The 22660-nt window shown below is 56.7% G+C and overlaps 1 protein-coding gene across 5 annotated transcripts in view; it reads left to right on the top strand.

Moving 5' to 3' along the window:
* The window catches only part of RAB11FIP3 (RAB11 family interacting protein 3), a 61765-nt gene extending 39837 nt beyond the window's left edge, over window positions 1-21928 (top strand). For 4 of the 5 annotated variants that reach the window (XM_027469384.3, XM_072023639.1, XM_072023638.1 and 1 more), the window contains 11 exons: window positions 2182-2355; window positions 5875-6009; window positions 9058-9093; window positions 11537-11630; window positions 13049-13152; window positions 14304-14444; window positions 15627-15708; window positions 17299-17436; window positions 18125-18280; window positions 18762-18902; window positions 19590-21928. In XM_027469384.3, coding sequence (XP_027325185.3) covers window positions 2182-2355; window positions 5875-6009; window positions 9058-9093; window positions 11537-11630; window positions 13049-13152; window positions 14304-14444; window positions 15627-15708; window positions 17299-17436; window positions 18125-18280; window positions 18762-18902; window positions 19590-19703 — 1315 coding nt within the window. In that variant the 3' untranslated portion in view covers window positions 19704-21928. The remainder of the gene's footprint in view (window positions 1-2181; window positions 2356-5874; window positions 6010-9057; window positions 9094-11536; window positions 11631-13048; window positions 13153-14303; window positions 14445-15626; window positions 15709-17298; window positions 17437-18124; window positions 18281-18761; window positions 18903-19589) is intronic. The other variant, XM_072023637.1, reaches the window with a different exon arrangement.
* Window positions 21929-22660: the final 732 nt, after the last annotated feature.

The following is a 22660-nucleotide window of genomic DNA, read 5'->3' as shown; positions in this document are numbered from 1 at the left end:
TGCTGGGAAGGCAGGAGGGGAGAGAATAGCTTTGTTATCAGCGGCCCAAAAGCATGGGTCTGTGCTGAATCTTCTGGAGCTGCTGTCACTTGAGGTCTGCTAACACCTGTGGGATTTTTTAGCCAAAAGCGTGGCATCTGGGCTCTGTGCCATGGCGAGCACTCACAGCTCCCTGTGCTTTTAGAAAGCGGGGGGCTCCCTGGGGCTTCCCTCCCGCCCCAAAAGCACATCTGGGGACACACGGGCAGGCGGTGCTGGGGCTGAAAGGGTGCTGGCTGGAGGAGATGCTGCGGATCAGAGGAGAGAGGGGATTAGCCGGCCACGCGCTCCTTGCCCGAGCAGCACTTATACCGGGGTGTAAGCGCTTTCTGAGCCCCCAGCCACCAGCAGCGTGTCCCTGGAGGGGCCATGGCAGCCTGCGTGCGCTCTCGGCTTCTTGGGAAACTGCCGTGTCTCGGATTCACCTGCCTGTAGGTACAAAACATGTTGCTTAGGGTTTTTTTTTTTTAATTAGATTGTTGTTGAGGTTTCCCTAACCTTGGGTGTCCTCTGGGTGCTCTGTCCAAGCAGGTGGTGTCTATTGCCAGGTGTCCTAGGTGTGGGCAGACTCCAGGTACCCAAAGGTTCAAGGCAAAAGCGTATTGGAATTTTTTGGACTCCTGCTTTAAATACTGGAAGGCTGGAGGCTGAAAACTTGGCAATCTGATCCCAGGCTGCTGAGGGCTGGTTTCAGCGCCACCAGACCTGAGGTGCCTTCCAGGAGCAGCCATCCAGCCAGAGCAGGGCTGGATCAAAACTCCAGCCCTGCTTCCCAGCGGCTGTTCAAGCTCGACACACGTGAGAGGGTTTGAGTGGTTATTTAGGTTGTGTGTGGTAAAGATTGGCTGCGCTCTGGATCTTGCAACTGCTGTGGTGGATCCTGTAGGTGTGCACCAACTCCCCGTGCTAGTGCCCGGGGCAGCCCTGGCTGAGGGCTCCCAGGTGCCCGATCAGATCTGCTGCAAGGTGCTCGTCAAACCACAGCCCCTGCTTAGAGAGCTGGGCTTGGCTTCTGCTTGTGAGTTAAAAAATTATAATAAAAATAAAAAAATCCCCTCTACTTTCTATTCCTGGAGCGGTTTCTGATGCTTTCTGGGTGTGCTGGGTGCCACCACTCCCTGGTGGGGGACTGGGCTCCTGCCACCCCCCGCTGCAGGAGCTGTGCTGGGCTTGCCTGTGGTTAAAGGGAGACCTGCTGCTGTTTTGGCTGGAGGGGTGACATGTTTTTATTAGCAGGATAAGGGAAAATCCTTGAGATGTTGCAGACATTTGTCATAAATGGCTTATCAGTAATTGCTTTTTTTATTTTGATTTGGTGCAATGATCACAGTTCAGTGTCCATGTCTGTTTTCCCCCTCCAGGTGGATGAAGATGGGGGTCTAGCCTGAAATACCATTTTTTATAATCAATTTTTTTTCCCCCTTTCATCGAATTTTAGGGAGGCGAGCGGTGCTAGTCCCCCCAGAGCACATCCCTGTGGGGCGCAGACACACGGGCTGCTTTCAGGCTTGGTTCTCAGAAATCCCCTCCACCTTTTTCCCCAAACTTCCCCTTAAAACCTCTGCGGTCCTGGGCAGGAAATTCCGGATTTCTGGTGCGTACTGCCCTGGTGGGCTGAGTGTTTGTAGCACTGCCCACCTGCAAAGATACTGCCAGAATCGACCTCTCCTGTGCCGAGCAGCGTCCCCTCCGAAGCAAGGGACATCCCCGGGCCCATGCTGGGCGTGTTTTGGCTGGGTGCAGCACAGCCCTCTGGATCCGATGCTACAAACCCATTAAAAAAGCCCTACAAATCACCACGAGCGCGTGCAGTGTCCTCCCTGCAGGGGTGGAGTGAAGGTCCCTTGCTGTGCCGGGCTCGGCAGCCGCCCCTAAACCACTGGGGTTTGTGTCACCGGGGCAGCAGCACCAAACCCCACAGCGGGCTCTCAGTAGGATTACACAGCACGGAGCAGGCGTGAGCCTGGTGTGCAGGGTGACCGTGTAACTCAGAGCATGTTCAGCTCAGGCTCAGGACACAGAAGTGGCAGAAATGGCTGGGTTACCGAAACGGGAGATGTGAGTTGGGAAGCAGATGTTTGGCGTGCGATCGGAAAGGCTGCCGCAGTGGTCACCCCGTAACATCTTTGTCTGTCCCCACAGATCCCATCCGCACGACCTGCCCCTGGGCTCGGACCTCAGCCACTCCATCGTTACGGTCATTAGCGGAGAGGAGCACTTCGAGGATTATGGAGAAGGGAATGAAGCAGATTTGTTCTCGGACAGCTTGTGTAACGGGGAAAGCAGCTTTAACAGCTCCTCGTTCCTCTCTCCCAGGTAATGCTCAGCACAGCACTCGCAGTGCTTTACCCACTTTCCCTGGCTTAGTGTCCTCGCTCAGGCTCTGTGTGTGTGAGTTTGGGTGTGCTGCAAGAGGGGGTTCCTGGCAAAGCTTGGATACAGTGGGGTAACCAGCCCAGAAGTGGAAGAAGAGCTGCCTCCTTCAGCCTTTCATTTTCCTGAACAGTTCCTGTCCTCCCATCCAGAGGTGCTAATGTCCAGCAGCAGTTGGAAGAGCTCTCTGAGTTTTGGAGTCTGGGACAACACCACGTTCCCTCTCTGTTGGGGATGTGGCTCCTCGCACAGCATTCTGCTAGAGAAAACTGCCATGGAGTTTTATCCCTGATCCTGTTGGGTAGCTTTATTTTTTATTTTTTTTTCCTTTTGGCTTTGATAGGATGCTTGGTTGGATTTGCACAAGCAGCTCCTCGCTCCTCTAGGCAGCCTGAGGGATTCATGGGGCAGGAAGGAGGCCAAAGTGTTTTCTTGCACTCCTCGTGTTAGGGTGTGAAACCAGGCACGTGTGGGTTTTCCAGCCCATGCAGGGTGGACTGAGGATGATGATACAAACCGGTCAATCTGTATTTTTTAGGAAAAAAAGTGAAAGCTGGAATGGTCACGCACACCTGCAGCCCCTGTGATGACAGGTGACATGGGGACATGCTCCTCCACCAGGCAGCACAAGTCTGCGTGGGGCAGGAGTGCTCCCGCCCACACTGAAGACCAGAAGATGCTTTTTTTTTTTCCTTTGGGGTGATGTGTGACTTTCCACAGCAGTACAAACCTGTTAAAACATTTTTTTTTTTAAATTTTATTTTCCCTGTTTACCTGCTTTCTGCGAGATTCCCAAAGACCTTTGTAGAGCTTGGACAATTCTGCTTGCACGGGGCTGAAAGGGAAGAACTGCTGTCAAATCCACACACCAGCATTTTGCTGCAAGTCAGGGCTGACGTTTTTTTTTCTTTTTGCTGGTTCAGCAGCAGTTTTGAAGATGTTACCCGAACCTGCAGTAGAAGGTGTTGCTGTAAAGCATGGCTGACCCGTTAGTTTGGGAAAACAGTGCTCTTGGTGAGCTGGGATACCCTGCCAGGGAAGCAACACGTCACTCATCCATGCTTGGCTGCTTATTGCACTGTGCAGGAAGAGATGCTGGTCACAACTGTCCGTGCTGGTGCTGCAGCATAGGAAGTGCTCTCGGATAAAAACCAGCCTTGGTGTTGAGTTTCTCCTTGAGTGTAGGCCTCCAGCCCAGTCCAAAAGCCTCCTGGCAATGAAATACTCAACTAAAATAGCTTTGCACACCACTAATTTTTTTCTTTAACACCAGTCCTGAGCTCCCAGGTTACCTCTGCTCACAGTGCCCAGCCCTTGCTCTGTCAGGGCGCTCTCTTCCCTGTGCTGCCCTCTCTTCGGGTCCTGCCTCTGCAGCACCTCTCCTCTGCTGGAGAGGTTCAGGGGGTGGCCTTTCAGGTCTAGCCTTCACCTGGGATTATCGTTGTGTGCATGAGGGTCCTTAGCTGATGTTTCTCTAAGCAGGTGCTGTTTTTCTGAACAAAGCCCTGCCTCCCCAGTGCCTTTCCACACAGCGAAACCTTACAAAGCACCACAGGATGTCACTGGCCTAGATGAGCCTTTTGTTTTTTTGCTGAGGTTTGAATAGGAGGAACAGCATCTCTTGTAAGCGGTCACATCGCCACACACCACTTCCATGTTAGCAGAGCCTCTGAACAGGAATAACGGTGACAAATTTTCCTGCTACAGCTCCAGACCTTCACAAGAGGACTAATGCAAGCACCAAGAGCCTTGGGGAAGGCTGTGGGGTATTGCATTTTCCTGCTTAGTCCTGGTGTGCGTGATTCTGATCCCTGCTCTTGGGTTCCCACCTCTTTTTTGGTGCATTCAGCCGGTAGGAGCGAGGTCTGCCTGCCACGCTTGGCGAGAGAAGGATGGCGACTGAAAGTACAAGCTCCTTAAGTGCTGGACGAGCTCCTTAAGTGCTGGACGAGCTGCTGAAGGCAAATATTACCCCACGAGGCAGAGGAAGGAGGCAGCAGGGCTGCGTGCGGAGCAGGGGGTGGCAGCTCGCCGCCAGCGGGAGGTGGGGACGCCCCGAGACGTGGTGGGGTTCAGCTCTCACCCACCCAGCTGGCAAGGAACCAGCACAGCCAGGGGCCAGCTCTACCTTTACACAGCGAAAACCTGCGGATTCTCCTAATGCTTCTTGTCTGATGGCTTTCCCCACCTCGATTAGTGCCTGGCAGAGCCGGGTTTGCACACCAGGTTTGCTCCCCGGGGTTCGTCAGCGGCTCATTCTCAGGTGCTGCCTCTGGGTACCGCAGGGCTGCTGCCAGCTTCTGCCCCCTGCAGAGCCTGAGCAACTGAAGTGACTGCTGGTGGATAAAGACTTTCCTGAGACTGAACCCGCCCTAGAGCCTAGGGGGGTGTTTTTCAACGTTTTTTGCAGGAATGGGAAGAGATGAGCAATGCAGCATGCGCTGTGGTCCACTTGCCTGATCTGAGGGGGCTCGGAAATACTGCACAGATGGCACAAACTCAGAGACCTGACCCCAGGGGGGCTGCTGACCCCCCCCATACCCCCAGGAAAAGTCCCTGAGAGTCTGTGCAAAGGTGCTGGGGGGAACACCCCTCCTGGGGGGAGCCTCAGCATCTCCCGGGTCAGGACTTGCCAGTCGGGGTCCGCACCGTGGGGTTGACTAGTCCTTTCCAGATATCTTTTGGTTTTAAGCTTGCTTGTGTTTGCTCACACCTTTACCTGTCTTTCCTATTGAACTGCTTTGTTTTTTCACTATTAACCTTGCTTTGATTAAAGTCTGTGGCTTCCAGAAGCGTGTTTGCCCGCAGAAAGGATTTGTGGCATGCATTTGGCCCCAAAGCAAGATGAAACTGATTCGCAACCACCTTTTTATGAGCTTAGCTTCAAGGGGGAAGCTCTTTGAAGTGAAAATCTGACCCCAGTGTGCGTTACCCTCAGTGTGGGTCCGCAGCAGCACGACTGCTCTATTTTTAGGTGGTCCTGTTGGAGAGCGGTGACCGAGCGAAGGACTTGGCTCTTGGTCTTGGCACCGCGTGTGAGCCCAGTCTGCATTTCACGGGGCAAACCAGGATGATTGTAGGGCCTCCTGAGACAGGTTGCTTGGAAAATTGTGATGGAAAGTGGACTTTGTAGTCCCGTGGGTTGGCCTGGTGTTCCCAGGACCCAAGCTGGCACAGGGTTTGGCACCTGGCCAGGCTCAGCTGCCATACACCTCCCTTTATTTTGGGAGGAGGACGGTGGTGGAGCTCCTGCTAACTCGTACTAACTCTGGATGCACAGAAATTGAGCCTCTGAAAGGAGAGCAGGGAAGGAACCCAACTTGCCCTCAAGCTTTAATTGCAAGTCTTGGATCTCCTACCAAAACCCCTGCCCAGAGATTCCCCCCTCAGCTTGTGGAAGCCACAGCCGAAGCCGGATGATTCCCTTCTGTCCTGTTGAAATGACACTTGTGATTTCTCTAGCACCAATCCGCTCGCTGCGAAACTGCACAGCATTATCGCAGATGAAGCTTTTGAGTTTTACTGTAGCCAGTGCCACAAACAAATCAACCGCCTTGAGGATCTTTCCGCTCGCCTGAATGATCTTGAAATGAATAGGTAATTGGTCTCGTGCATGGCAGTGTCTGTGTTGGGAATGGTGCTGGGGAAGGGAAGACTCTCATTGTCTCTGCTGATGTGGGGCTGGATTCCCGTTGGCAGAAGGGGGTGAGTTTCACCGAGTGGGGGGGCCAAATCTGTGCTAACATCGTGGAGGGTGAGCAGGAGTCTGCTTTGATCTGAATGCCCTGGAAGCTAAAAGACAATGGGAATCTTCCCTTCCGCTCGGCTCAGCCTCTTTGCATGGCCTGTGCAGTGTCAGGTGGATGTGTTACCGCTGCTTACACGGGGATCTGGAGCCCTGGGCTGGCCGGGCACGGTATTTCTGTCACCAGGGGAAGGAGTGGGCAGCGTGGAGAAGCCCCTGAGGGCTGGAATCTGGAGGGGCAGCTGCTGCCCTTCCTCCTGGGGCAGCGGGGACCTGAGCGCAGCACTGTGCTCACAGCTTGGGGCTCTCCTCTAGGCGCTCGCTTTGTGGCCCTACAAACTCATTTCACCCCCTGGTGTCACTCCTACCACCCCCAGCCCAGAAGGGGGAATAAATTAGGAATAATTTAGGGAGTTCCCTTAGGAGCTCCACAGGTTCTTGAGGGCACATTTGGGGGTCAGCCAGTCGGCCTTGCTGACCTGGCAGGTCGGGAGGGATGTCTGGTGTTGTTTGTTTTGGGGAAGGATCGCAGGACTGGTGATAATGATAATTCTGCTCATTCCCAGCGTGCTCCTTCAAGCCTGGTTTTTGGTCATGGTCTTGGTCTGTGTCCTCTACAGGGACAGTGTGACACGAGGGCCCTCCTGGGCTGCAGCTGTGGGAAGAGACCTGGAAAACAAACAGGAGCTTGGCCTTGAATTTTTAGTGCCAGAAGTACTTCTCTCCCCCCTTTTTCTCAGGCGAACAGTCGCTGTTAGAAATCCCCCAGGGGAAGGCTCTGAGGGTTTGTGATGTGGCTCAGGTGAAGCAGGAAAACACTGGACTTGCCCGGGTGCACCAGTGGCCCCACTCCATTTCAGGTTTTCGCCACCAAATTCACCTGCAGGGCTGAAATACCTGCTCTGAGCCTCCTGGCGTGGAGCCTTCCGCACCCCGTGGCGTCCCTATAGGAATTCTGTAGGTTTTGGTGTAGGTCTGGTTCCCCCACCTGGGCTCTGGGTTTCCCGTGCACAGGTTTGCTGTTGCTGGCAGCGTTGCCCTGCTTGCCGGCGTGAGCAGCTCAGGGGCACAACGAGACCGAAGCACGAGACAGCGTTCCTGGAGGGCTACAGACCACTGGGATCACTTTCTGGAGGTGCAACGGGGATTGCACAGCAGGTCGGGAGCTCCTCGGTCACCAGGAGAGAGCCAACAGGGAACTGAGCCTGTCCTGCGGGGCGAGCGGGTGAGAGGTGGCCCCGTGGAGCACTTGGGAGATGATGGGACCTGCTCCTGGCTCCCACGAGCAACGAGAAGCCCATGAGTGCCAGACCTTGGGTGAAGCGAGGAGCGAGGTGTGGGCTGAGCAGCCTCACACCGCACCCGGTGGGCTCTGGGGACGCATCCTGAGGACGGCCAAGCTCCAAGGTTTTGGGTGTATATTGAGAGTTTGGGGTACATACACCGAGAGTTCATCCCCTGGAAGAAGCAGGGAGCCAGGCCAGCGCTGGAAATCCCGGAGGCAATCAGTATTTGCTGTGCTGCAGTACCCCAAATCCGACTGCAGCCTGGTCCCGGCGGCAGGGCGCTGCTGCCCGAGCCTGCAGCACAGGAGCCCGGGGCCGAAACCTGCAGGGAGCTCGGGATGAGCCAGATTCCTGCGAGCACGTTGTGGTTGAGTGCCCTTGAAGGCAAGTTTGCATGTCTCATCCCCTCCCAAGAGACCCGCAGGTGCCGGCGCTGCTTTCCGACAAGCCGTTTGCAGAGACAAACCCCTATCCTCCCCGCGGCGCCGGGGGCGGACGTGACTTTGTGCATTTGCTGGCAAACGCGGGGGCCTGGCCTCTCCCCGGCCCCGTGCGCGCTGTGTCCTTGAGGCCTGGCCAGCGGTGCTGCTCCTGCAGCCTGCGCCAGGAGGGATGCACGTCTGACAACAACCCGCGGTCAGTCGTTGCTTCCCAGAAGCTGTAATTTTATTTTTTAATTTTTTTTTTTTGAAAGAAAGGAAATCGCCCCGCACTATTTTTAATTCCTCCTTCGAAGAACTCGTGTCACTGCTGCAGCTCGAGGCAGAAACGAACTCCCCGCTGATTTTTCCTTAAACTGAGCTAAGCACCGGGGAATGCGGCTGCTGCAGCCCCCCCCCATAGCCGGAGCTCTGCTCGCTGCCCCCATTCAGCAGTGATTTGGTGCCAGCGACGTGTCCTGGTGGCATCTGTTGGAAAACGGCGTGTGGCAGGAGCCTCGGCTGGAAAAGGGTCATACGGGGCCATGGGCTTCCACTAAACCCCAACCTCTGTGCGGTGGTGGCAGCTGGCTGGGTGCTGGTCTCTGCTGGGGGTTATCCAGGCGAGGAGAGCTTGTGCCCGTCCCCAGGGACTGGGAAAATGCCTGTGCCTGAAATCCAGACAGGGCCACGATCAGCAGCTCCCCAAGCTGCGAGTAGGCAGCAGTTCTGCGCTGATCCGACACCAAATATAGCTCGGCGAGAATAGTCCCTGAGCAGCACAAAACCGGCAGCGTGCAAAACGAGGGAAATGGCGATTTGGGGGCCAGAGGCGCAGCCCCTCGTGGCAGCCGGGTAGGGACCGGGAGGGCACCGGGGGTGCTTGGGCTCTGCGAGGGCGGCGGTGCTGGCCGAGCCCCACCAAACTCCCTGCTATTCTTAGCACCTTCCCCGGGGCTCAGCTTTCAGGACGGGGATCGGGCAGCGAGAGGATGGTGTCGCTGGTGGCGGTGAGGGTCCCGCGGCGGGCTGGGCTCGGTTGGGTTCCTCGCCTGCCTCCTGGCGCGGGCGGCGGGGCCGTGCGTGCCGCTGCGAGGGCGAAGGATGTGCCCCGCAGTGTCTGCAGCTTCCTGTTTGCCTTGCCTCTCCGCTGTCAGCTTTCCTAACCCTTTCCTGTTTTTTGTTCGTTTTGCAGCCCAAATAAAAGACTCTCGAGCAAGAAAGTGGCAAGGTAAGCTCGTGCTCGTGCCGCTGCCTCGGTGGGAAGGGTGCCTGCGCTAGCGGCCAGGCCCGCAGAAGGAAGGCTGTCCCAATAACCTTGCCTTCTGCTTAGGGCAAGCCTCGGGGCTTGGTTTTGCTGGAGCAACCCTCCCTGCTCGGCCGGTCGGGGGCTTTGGGGCGTCGTGGGGCAGGTAACCCCACTGCTGGGGTTTAATGTTGGGTTGTTCTCCCCTGCGGGGCTGCCCAGGGCTTGCTTGTGTGCTGCCAGCTGCCTTCCCTGGTGGATATTTGGGTATTCTTACCCTGCCTGTGCAGGAAGAGCTGCAGCGTGCTGTGAGTCTTAGTGCAGAGGCTCCATCCCATCCCAATGATCCCTGGTGTCCCTCTCTCCTCCTGGCCTCACCATCCCACCTGTACCCGTGTCGTCCTACTCACAGTCAGACGCTGGGGCTCACCTCCCCTGCCCGGCCTCCTGCGGTCCCTGGCTTTGCTCTTCGCTCCTTTCCAGGCAGGGCAGAGGCACTGCAGAGGAACAGGCGGCTCCTTTGGATGGAGCAGGAGGTGCTGTGCTCCCTCTGGAAGCACAAATGTGGGCAGCCCCATGCCCCAGTGCTTGGGGTGCACCCAACCGAGGGGCTCAGGAGCTTCCCTGAACCCCTTTGTCCCACGTTCCCCTTCCCAATTTTTCCTGTGGTCAGCAGTCTCTCCTCCCGGAAAGGAAGCGCGTCTTTGATACTAAATTTCCTCCTTCCACTCATCTCACTTTCGAGATCTTTGTGAAAAACAGGGGCAGGAAAGAAGGCTGAAGGGAGCAGCCTGTCCCCGGGTTTCCTGTTTCAGGACTAGCTTTTGGCCCCTGGCTGGCAGAAATCATTTGGGGAGGGTTTGAGTTAAACTCCTGGGAACGGGGATGCCCCATCTGCCCCGGCCGAGGCTTCGTGGGTCAAGCTGCAGGGTGGGGGCCAGGCTGGGTTCCCCGGGACCCGTGGCCACGGGCAAGCAGTCAGGGTTAGGTTGTAGTAGCGACAGAAAAGAGCCAGGTCCTGAAGATCAGCCCAAAGGGTGCTTTTGGAGGCAGATACTGTAATTAAAACATAACATTTGCTCCTTGTAAATTGATTTCATTTTGGTGAGGGCTCTTTCCCTGACTTTTGTTATCCGGGTTCTGCGTGTGCCAAGAAATCTCAGCTGCTTAGGCCCTGTTGCGCTTGGCATGATTCAAATGACAAATGTGCCCGAGACTTCAGAATCTAAATATATACCAGGGTGAGGAGGCAAAATAAGCCTGGTACTCAGCTGCGGGCTCTTCTGTAAATGCCAGTTATGCTTCATGAATATTTGCATGAGCATATTGTGTAGCGGGGTGAATTTCAGAGCCCAGCTGACAAACTCATTGGATAATTTAGGTTCAGAGAGGGCTCTGTGCTTCTCTCACTCGCCTCCTGCTCAAAGCAGTGCTGGCTTCGAAGTAGCTCGGCTTGCTCATCGTGGGGCAGCGGGAGAGCAGAGCACTGTGAGACAGGGAAACAGGGAAAGGCCCCTCTCCCTTTTCGGGGACACTGTCGGGGTCCCAGCCCTATCTCCATCGCCCAGCCTGAGCGAGCTGAGCCCGTTACTGGCAGTCCTTGGGCATCCACAAGAAGCATCCATTCCCCAGCAGGGAACCAGTTCAGGCGTTTGCGAGCACAGACTGCGGTGTAAGGCACGTTGGTGCCAGTGTAGGAAGCTCTAGGAACGGGATTTTGCTGGGAACATGATGGTTTTCTCCAGGCAGCCTGGTCAGGGCTCCCAGAGCTGGAGTATAACGACCCCTCGCTGTGGCCATAGCTGCTGCTGGTGCCCTGGAGCTAATCAGCAGCAATAGCACGGCAATTAAAGGCAGGTCAGCCCCTCCACGCGGCATCCTGGGCAGTGTCCTTTGGGTTGGCACGAAGCCACGGACACCGGTGTCGCAAGGCCTTGCTAATGATTAGCTTGCTCTCGGCTGCAGCAGCGGTGGGCTGGGTGGGTTTTTTCCCCATTTCCCTCCCCTTCCACCCGCTGCCCCCACTTCTCCACCCTACCAGCGGCAAGAACCGAGCGCCCCTTCCTTCACTGGGGAGCGCACGGCCTCCGAATGTTCGGAAAGAAAGAAATTGGGCAGGGGGAGCTCTTATCTCCCGTTCCAAAGAGCGAGAGCGAGTGATCGCGGAGTGAAGTCCCAGCAGCATGTGTCCACGTCTGCACGCCGCTCGCAGGGCGCGTTCCTTGGGCCGGTAAGCACCGAGGTGCTTGGGCTGCTTCGCCCCTTTAGCTTGCCGTGGTGCCAAGGGACACTGCTCTGCAAGGTGGCAGCCGAGGAGGAGAGATTGGGGAGCGGACCCTGCGGTGTAGCGGTGGTTGTCGCCTAGAATTGCCATGTTCGCCCTAATGTTCGTGTTCCTGGGGGTCGGGGTGGCTTTTCTCTGCTACAGGCAGCTGCATCAGACCAGCGCGCTGGCCGTGGGGGCGATGGAGGAGTCGTACCGGGACACGCTGGAGTGCACGGAGGAGGACATCACGGACAAGGTAGGAGCAGGGGCGTCCGTGCCATCCCGCTGGGCTGGGGAAAAGCTCCTCTGGGTGTGTGGAAGGCTGGTGGGACGTGGGAAGCCCTCTGAATCGAGAGGGTTTAAACCGAGAGGTCTCTGAGTCAAGCTGCAGAGCCCCTGTGCTGAGCGAGGAGCTCCAGCCGCTGCCTGCTCCCCGGGGACGGCGTGCTGCCTGCCCGCAGGTGGCGGTGGCACCTCCTGGTGCTGCCGTGCCCGCCGAGGGCTGGCTGTTTGCAGAGGGTTTTCACTTCTGCTTCATGTTTTGGGATGAGATGTCGTCCACATCTGCTTCTCCAGGATGAGCAAAGTCCCCCAGTGGGAAACGAGGGCGTCCTTCCCTCAGCCTCGTCCTGCTGCGAGGACACAAAGCCGACCTTGTGTCGGGCTGGTGGGGTCGTCCCGGGTGTTGTGAGCTGGGGACTGCGGGGCAGGAGGACAAGAAAGCTTTTGTTTGAACACCAGGAGCTAAAAATAGGTAGAGGAAGGATGGAAAGTTAGAGATGAGTGAGCTGGGGCTTGTGTAAATGTTTGCTGCAGTAATGAAACTCTTTCAAAATAGCTCCTTAATTCTGCAGCCGTGAATAGAGACCTGCGTGGAGCAGCGTGTGAAAGACAAACCTGTGTGTTTGGCTGCGCTCTGGTATAATTATAATGCATAAAAGGCCTTTAAAAAACAAATCAACATTTTTCCAAGTCTGAAAGTTGAATACAACGCCGCAGACCTCACGTTCCTAAACAGTCTCCAGCCGTCTGGCTAGGAAAGCTGCCCCCGTGCTCCTAGTAAAGTCCTTGTCTCCGCGTGCTGCTGTTTTGTGAAACACTCAGGTCTCCTTGGCCCTTCTCCCCCCACTGATGGGATTCCTACAGCTCAGATTTCGTAGACCTGCTCCCAGTTCCTTTGTGGTTTGGGACTCTGTGTGGGGGTGCAAGTGGGACTTGGGGACCACGAGTAAGTGGAAACACAGAGAGGGCTGAAATGTGCCAGGTACCGGGAGAAAACACTCATCTGTGCCCCCTTCCAGCAGGCAGTGTTGTTTCCCCGTGGCCTCATTTACGCTTAGCTGTCCTTTCCTAAGCAGCGGGTGGTTGTTCCCAGCCTCAGGGCTGCGCTCCAGCTCGGCGGCGATGCTGCAGAGCTCCCGCTGGGTCTTTCCCTCTGGACATTCAGGATCTTGTTGTGAAGAAAGGAAACAGTGAAGCGTTGGGCCCCGTACTTCTACTCGGGAGACACTCAGAAACCAGAGTGTAAAAGGATGTTTTGAACAAAGGCACGGCTTTTTCCAGTGGCAGCCGTCCCCGTTCAGGTAGCTCAGCCAGGTCCGAGCTCCAGCGAGGGTCGCTTTGTGGGGTGGAGAGCAGGGTGAGGGCTGACCCTTGCCTCTCCCATGTCCCCAGGTTGTCTTTCTGGAGAAGCGGGTGACGGAGCTGGAAAAGGACACGGCTGCCAACGGCGAGCAGCACAGCCGCCTCAAGCAGGAGAACCTGCAGCTCGTGCACAGGTAAGGAGCCCAGTTCGTGCTGCCTCTTGCTCAGCAGGAGGGGCTCTCATGCGGGATGGCACGGTCCCACACACACTTTTTGGGGCCGCTGGCACATTCCCAGGAGCTCAATTAATTGCTGGCAGCTCAGCAGGTACAAACGACCCACCTCTGGCTACGGTGCCAGCTTGCACTCGCTCCTTCAGAGTATGCTGCTTGGGTGCATGTAAACACGGAGCTTTGTAGGTCTGTTTCCACATGTCCACCCTTAACGCTGCCTGCAGAGCCCCAGAGGTTGGCTGAGGGAGGCTCGTGGCTCCCAGCCAGCCTCAGCCCTGCTGCTTTGGGATCCTGGCTGCAGCACAGCCCCTTCGGATCCCGTTTTAAGTAATCGCTGTCCTTACGGATCTGGCAGGCTTCTCTCTTCCAGCAGTGTATTTACACTCCCAGATAAACCCAGCAGGAGTTATCTATAGGGCTGTAAGGCTGTTAAGTAATGATTGTGTCATGGAACCGAGCGTTCAAACAAAGGTTTCTCTAAGCCGTGATAAACTTTGCGGCGAGGGGAACGCTTTCACTTCAGCGGCTTGGCCCAGAAGTGTCAGTCGGCTTTGAATCACGTAAAGCCCTCTGTGTACTCCTTGCTGCTTCAAGAACGGCTTCATCTGGCAAAAGCCTGCCTGTGCAAAGCGATTACATAAAGCAGAGCAAAGCAGCCTCCCAGCAAGCCGGGGTGAGGAGCTCCACGGTGGCTGGGACTGCCCCTGCCCGCTCCTCTGCCCGCACGAGCAAGCACAGCTGCTGCCCCAAAGCGTGCCACGATCGTGGGACTGCGTGGAAATCCCCGTTGTGCTGGCACACAGAGGTTTGAGCTGCAGAGCCTGTATTTTTAGGGCTGGGGACATGAGAGTGTGAAAACGAAGAGGATTAAGGGACGAGGTTCCCATTCAGTAGCTTGTTCCCGGTGGTGCTGTGCCTGAGACCCACAGGGTGTGTTACAAAATGATCACTGTGCTTTCACCCTTGTCCCCATCTTGCTGCCTCCCCCCTTATAAAAAGGTTTTGATGCAGCCTGGAGAGGTAGAAAAAGAGGTGGAGACATCTACCAGCATGTGCCACCCGGTTTATTTTACTTTAATACCACGTTTAATACCTCTCCCTCCTCTCCGCAGAGCCAACGCTCTTGAGGAACAGCTGAAGGAGCAGGAGCTGAGAGCTGACCAGACACTCCTGGAGGAGATCAAGAAGCAGAGGGAGATGCTGAGCAAAATGGAGAGGGAGAAGAGCATTGAGATCGAGAACCTGCAGGCCAGGTGGGGCTGGGGCAGGGCTGGGTGGCGGCAGGTCTCCCAGACCTGCACGGCCACTGGTGTCTGTGGGGAGACAGAGGGTGGCAGAGGGTGACCTGAACTTGGCTAAAGGTGTGGCTAAAGTCAATATAAACCCTGAGGTTTGGCTGCTTCTCCTTCCTTACCTTTGCCCCAAAGTCAGGCCCCTCCGTGAACCTGGTCTCAGACTTATTTGGGTTTCCCTGATGCAGTTTAGTCTAGCTCGTGTTCTCCCTCCTTGGGCCTGCCCCGCAGTGCACGAACACAGATGTTGTTTGTTAGCACTTCTTCACATGAAAGACCCGAGGAACTCCGTTTGATGCTCAGACCTGAGTCACTTCTTGGAAACAAGCAAATGTCTGATCCTGCTCCCAGAAGCTGCAGGGGTTACGGACCTGGGCAGGCGCAGGTCGAGGGGGAAGGCAGAGCTCTCCCCGGTGAGAAAGGAGCAGGTAGTGCGGCACGAGTGGGTCGTGGCTGCAGGCTGCTTGGAGGAACAGGAGGGTACTGGGGCAGAGCGAGACCCCATCGTGAGAAGGAAGGGTTGTGACACAGGTGGTGTCCTGGACCCCTAGGGTTCGTACAGCCTCGTGGCTTCCTGAGGAAAGAGTAGCATGGGAGACAGTTCCATGTATTTGGCAGTTTTTTTTGTGATGGGGCATTTTTTTATGGTTTTCCAGAACAATTATTGCTATTGCTCAGCCCTTGTGGTAAATGAAAAATTACTCAATTTCACTTTATTTTTTTTAATTGGGCTTGTGGGAGGACAGTTACCACGACACGTGGATGGGATGTTACTTTACTGGGAGAATGCAAAGCTGAAGCCCTGTCTGAGCCCCTGCTCTGACTGCCCAGGCAATATTTGCTTTCTGGTGCCCAGTGCTGAGGTTTGCCCATGGACACCAATGAAGCCTTTGGGCTAAAGAATTATATTCAACCTAGGAGAGCATGGCACTGGACAAAAGACTTGCCTGAAATTGTGTGGATTCCCCCATTTTTCCCTGGGAATGGCAATAGTGGAGATCTCCAGGTTTGCACTGAAGAGATAAATCACTGCTGGCTTACCTCCAGCAGGTCCTGGTTTGATATTCCTGATAATGTTGCAACCAAGCCTCCTGCACTTGGGCTGTCGGGGTGAATTTCTGACACATCTCCCCATTGTTGCAGGCTGCAGCTACTGGATGACGAGAACAGCGAGCTGAGGTCCTGTGTCCCGTGTTTAAAAGCCAACATCGAGAGGCTTGAGGAGGTGAGGACGTGTGTGTGTGTGTGTGTAAGGAGGGTCTCTGTGCCCTCCGTGCTGGGGCTGCCATCAGAATGTGGCAGCATCGCTCTGTGCTGGCCTTTTTGGCTAAAAACCTGGGATTAAAACCCTGCAGAGCCTCTCCTTGTGACAGCAGCAGAGCCTCAGCCCTGGCGGGGCTGCTTCGGAGGGGACTCGTGCCCTCTGCTGGAGGCTCGTCCCCAGCCCTGCAGCGGGGCCGGGGCAGTCCAAGGGGGAAGAGGAGCTGGCATGGGTTATCTGCTTCCTGCCAGGCAGATATGCCATCAGCAGGAGCTGTGTGCTGAGTCTTCAAAGCGCTGCCTTATCTCCCAGACCCTCGCCCCTGCTCAGGCTCAAGGCCGTGCATCTGCAGCCGGGGCGGAGGCTGCCCGAGGGGCTGCAGCCTCTCCAGGGCTGTCCGGGAGCCTTGTTTTGGGAGGGAGCATGGGTTAGGGGTCCCACATCAGGCCCAAAGGTCACGTCGTGTTTCTGCTCAAGTCTGTGGCACATTTAAGATTAAAACTGAAGTGAAATCAAAGCTCTCTGCCCGGCTGAAGGCCTCCAGGATTTCATCCTTTTGCAGTCCGTGAGCCTGCAGGGCATCGCTGCGGCTCAGCCTCCGCCCGACATGGCCAAGGCGAAGCTGCCTTCGTCTGCCACGGCCGTGTAAACGCGGTGCACTGAGGCTGGGGATGGGAGAACCGCCGTGGGTCTGGGGATGAATTTCTTGCCTAGGTGTGTCCAGCCATGCGAGGGTTGTTTTGATCCTTAATCCCCCTGCAGAGCAGCGCGGCTTTTCTCCGCAGTTAAATGTGATTAAGCAGCGGTGAGAGGAGCAGTCGCTGCCCCTCCCTGCCGAGGAGAGAAGCCCTGCTGACGGACTGCTGTCTTGTTTGGTGCCAGAAATCCGGATTTTGTTGTCAGTGCTGCATTCCTGCTTGCGCGGTGCCTTCGGTGCTGTGCCGCGCGGCGCTGGGGCACCCCAGCCAAAACCTCCCTCACGGGGACAGCCAGGCTGGAAGCCTGGGGTGAATTGGTCACAGGAAGAGAGGAGCTGCTGTACGGGGAGGCGTCCTGCGCAGGGCTGTTGTCACCAGCAGGTGACAAGCTTCCCACACCACCTCCAGCCCCAGCCGAGGGCTGCGCGTTGGTTTTACTGCCTGGTGGAATTGGTCTCACGTTCATGTGTGGGTCAGTCCCCAGTTAAGTTCTTTGCTGTCTGAAAAATTGAATGAAGTTCCCCACAGTGGTGTAAGATCCTGGATTTCTGGCTGTTCTGCAGTTCAGACCTAAGGAGCCCAGGGTCTCTCGTTGCCCTGTAGCCCCGTTGAGCCGTGTCCCACCCTGGCACGGCGCTGCCCCAGCGCAGGGACCTCACTGTGCGGTGATCCTAGGAGCACTGCTTTAATCCATGGCTCTTCTTGAAGCACTCGTGCTCTGCAGCCCTCAGACAGCAAACGAGCTGGCAGCAGGCAAGGGGAGCATCCCCGCGGGGCTGGGTGCGCCGGGCCCTGGGGTGAGCGGGACGAGCCCTGGCAGCCAGGCTCTGCCTCACGGCCTCGCGTGTCGCTGCAGGAGAAGCAGAAGCTGCTGGATGAGATCGAAGACCTCACCGTGCAGCTCACGGAGGAGCAGGAGAACAAGAGGAAGATGGGGGACAAGCTGAGCCAGGAGAGACACCAGTTTCAGAAGGAGAAGGAGTCGACCCAGGAGGTGAGTAGAGTTTCGTTGCTGCTGCAGCCCTTCCCGTTAGTCCCCCCTGAGACAGGGGTTGTTACAGGGGGGCTGGCTTCAGCAGCCTCTCCAGAACCAGCTGTAACTATTTGTAAAGCGTTGGAGAAAGGTAGTGCAGCAGCTTAACTGTGTAACATTTGTCACTTTTGCCTCCGTGAAAATTCAACTGAGCATGTTTGCCTGCATCTGCAAACCCGTTTGGGCTGTGCCAGGCTGATCAGTTGGCCTCCTGCACCCAGGGAGCTGTGGCAGCAGCACGTGGAACCAGCAAAGGGGAGGAGAAGGGTGCAGGGCTGCCTGGGGGAGAGCTCCCAGCTCGTCTGTGCTTGGGGGCAGAGATAGAGCCCTCCCTCACCTCCTTCCAGGTATCTGCTTGGCAGTTCCAGCTGGAGGCTCCAACAGTGCTTGCTGTTCTGGTAGGGAAGGAGCTTTGGGGCTCAGAGTGGAAATTGGGGAAATTTTGGTGTTGCCGAGAGCACTCGGATGAGGTGGGGATTCACGGCACTGCCCGTGGCAGCAGGGGGCAGCTGTTGGAGCAGCTCTGTCTCCTGCTGCAGAGCCCGAAGGGGAAGCTGAGTGCCCCCAGACAGTCTGATAGCCCTGCTGCAGCACTCAGGGGGTCCGCAGAGGACGCAGCACTCAGCTGTCCCCTTCCTTTGCACCGCAGCTCATTGAGGACCTCAGGAAGCAGCTGGAGCACTTGCAGCTCTTCAAGCTGGAAGCTGAGCAGCGGCGAGGCAGGAGCAGCAGCATGGGGCTCCAGGAGTACAACAGCAGGACGCGGGAGACGGAGCTGGAGCAAGAGATCAAGCAGCTCAAGCAGGTGCGGGCAGCTGGGCAGGGAGGGAAGCGCCTCGGCTGCGTGGTGTGCACGAGGGGATGACAGTTCCTCCACAGAGCGAGGGGTGCCCGGCTCCTCGCTTGCTGGATGCTCCCCTCTGAGGAGCTGGCTGTGGGTCCAGCATCCTGCTGCTTCTTGCCCCGCTCTGGGACAGGAGAGGTGGGATCCTTCCTCTGAAGGACACCCTGTGTATGCAAGAACCCCTCTACGCTGCGTCCCCTGGGTCTGCTCAGGACATTTCATGTTTCCAAAGGTTCTCCAGGCTCTCCTGAGCCAGAGCCAGGAGACCGTGTGCTGCTCTTGGTGTTCTGGGAGCTGCTGGCTTCGAGGTCAGCCCCTGCCTTCCCCAGATGTGTGGTGGGGGTCGAACGGGTCTGTTTTGGGGCACCACACGGCATCTGATAGCTGTTCTGCTATATCAGATATCATATCAGATACCTGATCTGATGTCTGTTGCGAACAGGATAACAGGAACCTGAAGGAGCAGAACGACGAGCTGAACGGGCAGATCATTAACTTGAGCATCCAGGGAGCCAAGAACCTCTTCTCAGCCTCCTTCTCCGAATCCCTGGCAGCCGAGATCAGCTCGGTCTCCAGAGATGAGGTGGGTGCCGCCGGGAGCTGCGTTGCTCAAACTGCATCTTCCCAGGGTGGCTGGGGCTTCTCCTCCCCTCTCAGCCTGGCAGGAGCCGATGTGGCGGTGTCTGTGGTTCTGCTCACTCCCCAAATTCACCTGAAAGCTGTCAGGAGCAAAGAAATACCCATGCAACAATTTAAAGAGCGTTTGGGACTTGCCCTGCCTGCCAGCCCTCGTTCCTGGGAGCCGGGGAAGCTGCTCCCTTCCAATCTATCTTTGCCTTCCTCTCCTGGGACTCAGCAGCAGGCACGGGGTGTGCCTGGCTGTCTGTAGGTGTCCCAAAAGCCCAGGCAGCTGGGACATCTACCCTGGAGAGCCTGGATCTTCACTTCTCCTGTGGCACATGCTGTCCCTGCTGCAGTGGCTGCACCCAGATACCGGTGGGAGAGCCCACACAAGTGCCAGAATTTAATCTTTTGAACCCTGAGCCCTGGGGGCAGCCCCAGAGAAACGAGCACGTCTGCCAGGGGCCTCTGTTTTTTTGGCCAAGCCCCACGTGCAGGGTTTGGGGAGCATCTGTCAGGGAGAATCCTTGGAGGGGGGGGTGGAAAAGAAGGGGGAAACTTCTGCCTGATGTCTGCTCCAGGGCAAGGAACCCTGCTGCTGTCCCAGGGCGGCGGTGACCACTTCTCCCTTTCTCTCTCCCCCTCGCAGCTCATGGAAGCGATTCAAAAGCAAGAGGAGATCAACTTCCGCCTGCAGGACTACATCGACAGGATCATCGTGGCCATCATGGAGACAAACCCCTCCATCCTGGAAGTGAAGTAAGGGCGGCCGAGAGCCGCGGGCTGTGCACTCTTCGATGGGTGTGGATTTGGTGCTCTGAGAGGAGAAAGAGGGACTTGAAACGTCTTTGCTCTGGATGAAGGCACAAGGAAGCATCGCGTCGGGTCGGGGGGTGAGCCAGCCAGCGGACCGGGGAAACAGAAACCCAGCAGCAAGGCTTTGTGGTCTGACTCCGTTATTTTGAAACCCTCACGGCTTCGAGGGGTGAAAGGGAACCTGGAGAAGAAGTACAGGCAACGGACAGCCGCGAGGAGGACCTGTCCCAGCCCCGCTACCAGCAGAGCTGGCCGGCGGCTGCGCCTGGTGGGAACTGTCCCGAGGGCGGTGGCAGACCCTCTGACACACGGGGCCGACACCAGGGTGTGAGGAGGGGGCTCCTCCAAACTTGCAGGGTCACGGGATGGAGAAGGAAGCGCTGGAGCTGACGTTTTCCCTTGCTGCCCTGTCCAGCCCAAGTATCTGCTTTGCCAAAGTGTCCGTGACACACTCACTCACTGGGGCAGATCTGGGAAAGAGGGAAACTTGTCCTGGACTTGTAGATTTATTTTTTTTTTTAAATTAACTTAATGCAAATGTCCTCATCCAGCTGGCGCAGTTAATCCTTGCCCTGCTGCTTTCGCTTGGGAACGGGTCGCGTGCAGAGAGCTGGCTGCTCGCTCGCTCGCCGGTGGCAGAAAGAGGCAGGGGAGCGGCCGTCCTCGGCGCAGGGCGTGAGTGCAGCTCGTCACCTGCCTCCTTATTTATTTTTGCTGTCTGTGGCTCTCTTCCCTCTGCTCTCACAGCCCCGGCGTGCGGCCCGGCAGAGCGACCACCGTCCTCCACGTGCCCGCGTGTCCGCTGAGCTGGGGAAGAGCCATCCCCTCCGCCCCAGCTGCGGGCACGGCGGTGCTGCCTGTCCCACCTCCTGGCACCAGGGAAAGGCTGCGACCACCACACGAGGGCTGAGCTCTCCCCGTGGCCTCCCAGGAGCCCCAGCCCGGAGCAGGGCTCTGCCAGTGATGGTCCTGGAGGGAGAGCCCGCTCCAGCCACTGCTCCTCGCCCTGGGACGAGGCGGCCGCTCCGATTTCTCAGCCCAGCCCGCTGGGTAGAGGGGGTCTCTGGCCAGAGAATAAATCAGCAGCTCCCTGGGAAACAAAAGCCATGTTTACACCGGGCAGCTCTCGGTGCGCTGGCGCAGGCGGCCGTGGCATGGCCGTGGGGAGCAGCCGCTCACCCCGACCTGCTCCTCGTCGCTCCCGGGAGGAGGCAGGCCAGCGGGCCACCGAGGATCCGCCTTCTGTTGGCACATCGGGCCCGCAGCAGTGCTCATTTCTCCTGCTTGTCAGGGTTTAGAAACGCCAGAGCGGTCCGAAAACAGAAGCCACAGCGATCTCTTGGCCGCTGGTTTGGGGAGAGGGGTCTTCTCCTCCCCAAAATGCTTCCAAGCGTGGCAGCGCCGAGCACGCGCCGCGGCTCCTCCTGCGCTGGCGTGGTCTTAGAGCAGCCGGCGGTGGGCTTCTCCCCCGGGGCACGACGAGCCAGGAGCGGTGGCAGATGCCGCAGCCTTAGCCCGGGCCGGGTCCCCGGAGGCTTTTCTGCTCCCCAGAGCCACGTCCCCCCTGCCACCGGCCCGGCACCGAGCCCTCCTGCGCCTCTTCACCGAGGACACGGCGCCGTGCCCGGCCCGCGGGAGGAAGCCACGTAATGTACATTTCCAGAGAAGCTTTGGGTGTAAATCAGTGTATACTTGGAGAGGGAAATTTTTCTATCTTGTAGAGTAGGTATTTTTATAGAATGAAGGTTGATCATTTTTTTAATACTTTAAAGAAGAGAGAAATGTATCTGTGTATACACAAAAGCATTATATATATATATATGTATAAATATATAAATATCGGAGATCTGCCTTTCTCGACTTGGGATCACGGATCCCCAGTTAATACAATCGTCTTTTTTCCTGTCGCTCACAAAGAGGTACTGTAACTGTAAATAAGCACCGGGAAAAAGTTTTAAGCAAACAAAGCACTGACTTGCACATTCACCATGCTTTAAAGTCCCTATGAAAAAAAGAAAAAAAAAAAAAAAACACACAAAAAAAACCCTGTACTTCCCCAAAATGTTCCTCTTTCCCCGCCGGTATGTGAAGGAAGTCCCAAAAGAGGCGAAAACAGTATTGTCTTAAATGATGTATCGATTCTTGTCTGATTAAAAGCTGTTACCATTCCTGCCCCCTGCCCTTTTTTCCAGCAGCTCTGGGAGGTTTCCCTGCACCTTGGGGGGAGGCTGTGGGAGGCAGAAAAGGGCCGGGGAGGGGGAGGCTGGGCCCAAAGGGCTGCCCCAAAGGGCTCCAATGTGCAAATCCCCTCTGAGCAACTCCGGTGTTGGAAACGGCCCCGCAGTGCTGCAAACTCACCCAAGCAGCCCCGGAGCACTCGAAGCTGCTGCAAAGAGCTCCGAGTGCCTCTGGATGCTGCGAAACGCCTCCGAGCAGCCCCAGCACAGCACCCAGCTCCCTGCAAACCACTCCGTCCTGCTCCAAACTGCTCCCAGCAGCAAGAAAAGGGCTCGGAGCATCCCTCAAACACCTCTGGAGAGCCACAGAGCGACCTACAACCCTGCAAACAGCTCAGATGGATGCTAGGATTTCTCTAAGCACCTCTAGAAAGCCCTTTAAATTGCCTCCAAAAATAACTTGAGCTCGGCCAGCTTGAGGCTGCTCTAGAAATTTGGTGAGTAAACAGCTCTGCACGGCATGCAGTCACTTCAAGAAGCCCTAAAATACCTGTGAACAGCCCAAAACGCTGCAAGGGCAGAGCTCGGGGCAGTGCTGAAGCACTTGAATTGCTCCAAGAGCCTCCTCCAAGCAGCCCCGTAAGGCACCGAGGAGCTAAAGCTGCTCGGAGCGGCTCGAAGTAGCTCTTGAGCTCCTCAAACTTTTACAACTCCTTGAAATAGCTCA

Source organism: Anas platyrhynchos, chromosome 15 (genome assembly GCF_047663525.1).
Source record: "Anas platyrhynchos isolate ZD024472 breed Pekin duck chromosome 15, IASCAAS_PekinDuck_T2T, whole genome shotgun sequence".
NCBI lineage: Eukaryota > Metazoa > Chordata > Aves > Anseriformes > Anatidae > Anas > Anas platyrhynchos.
This window is presented reverse-complemented; position numbering and strand designations above follow the sequence as displayed.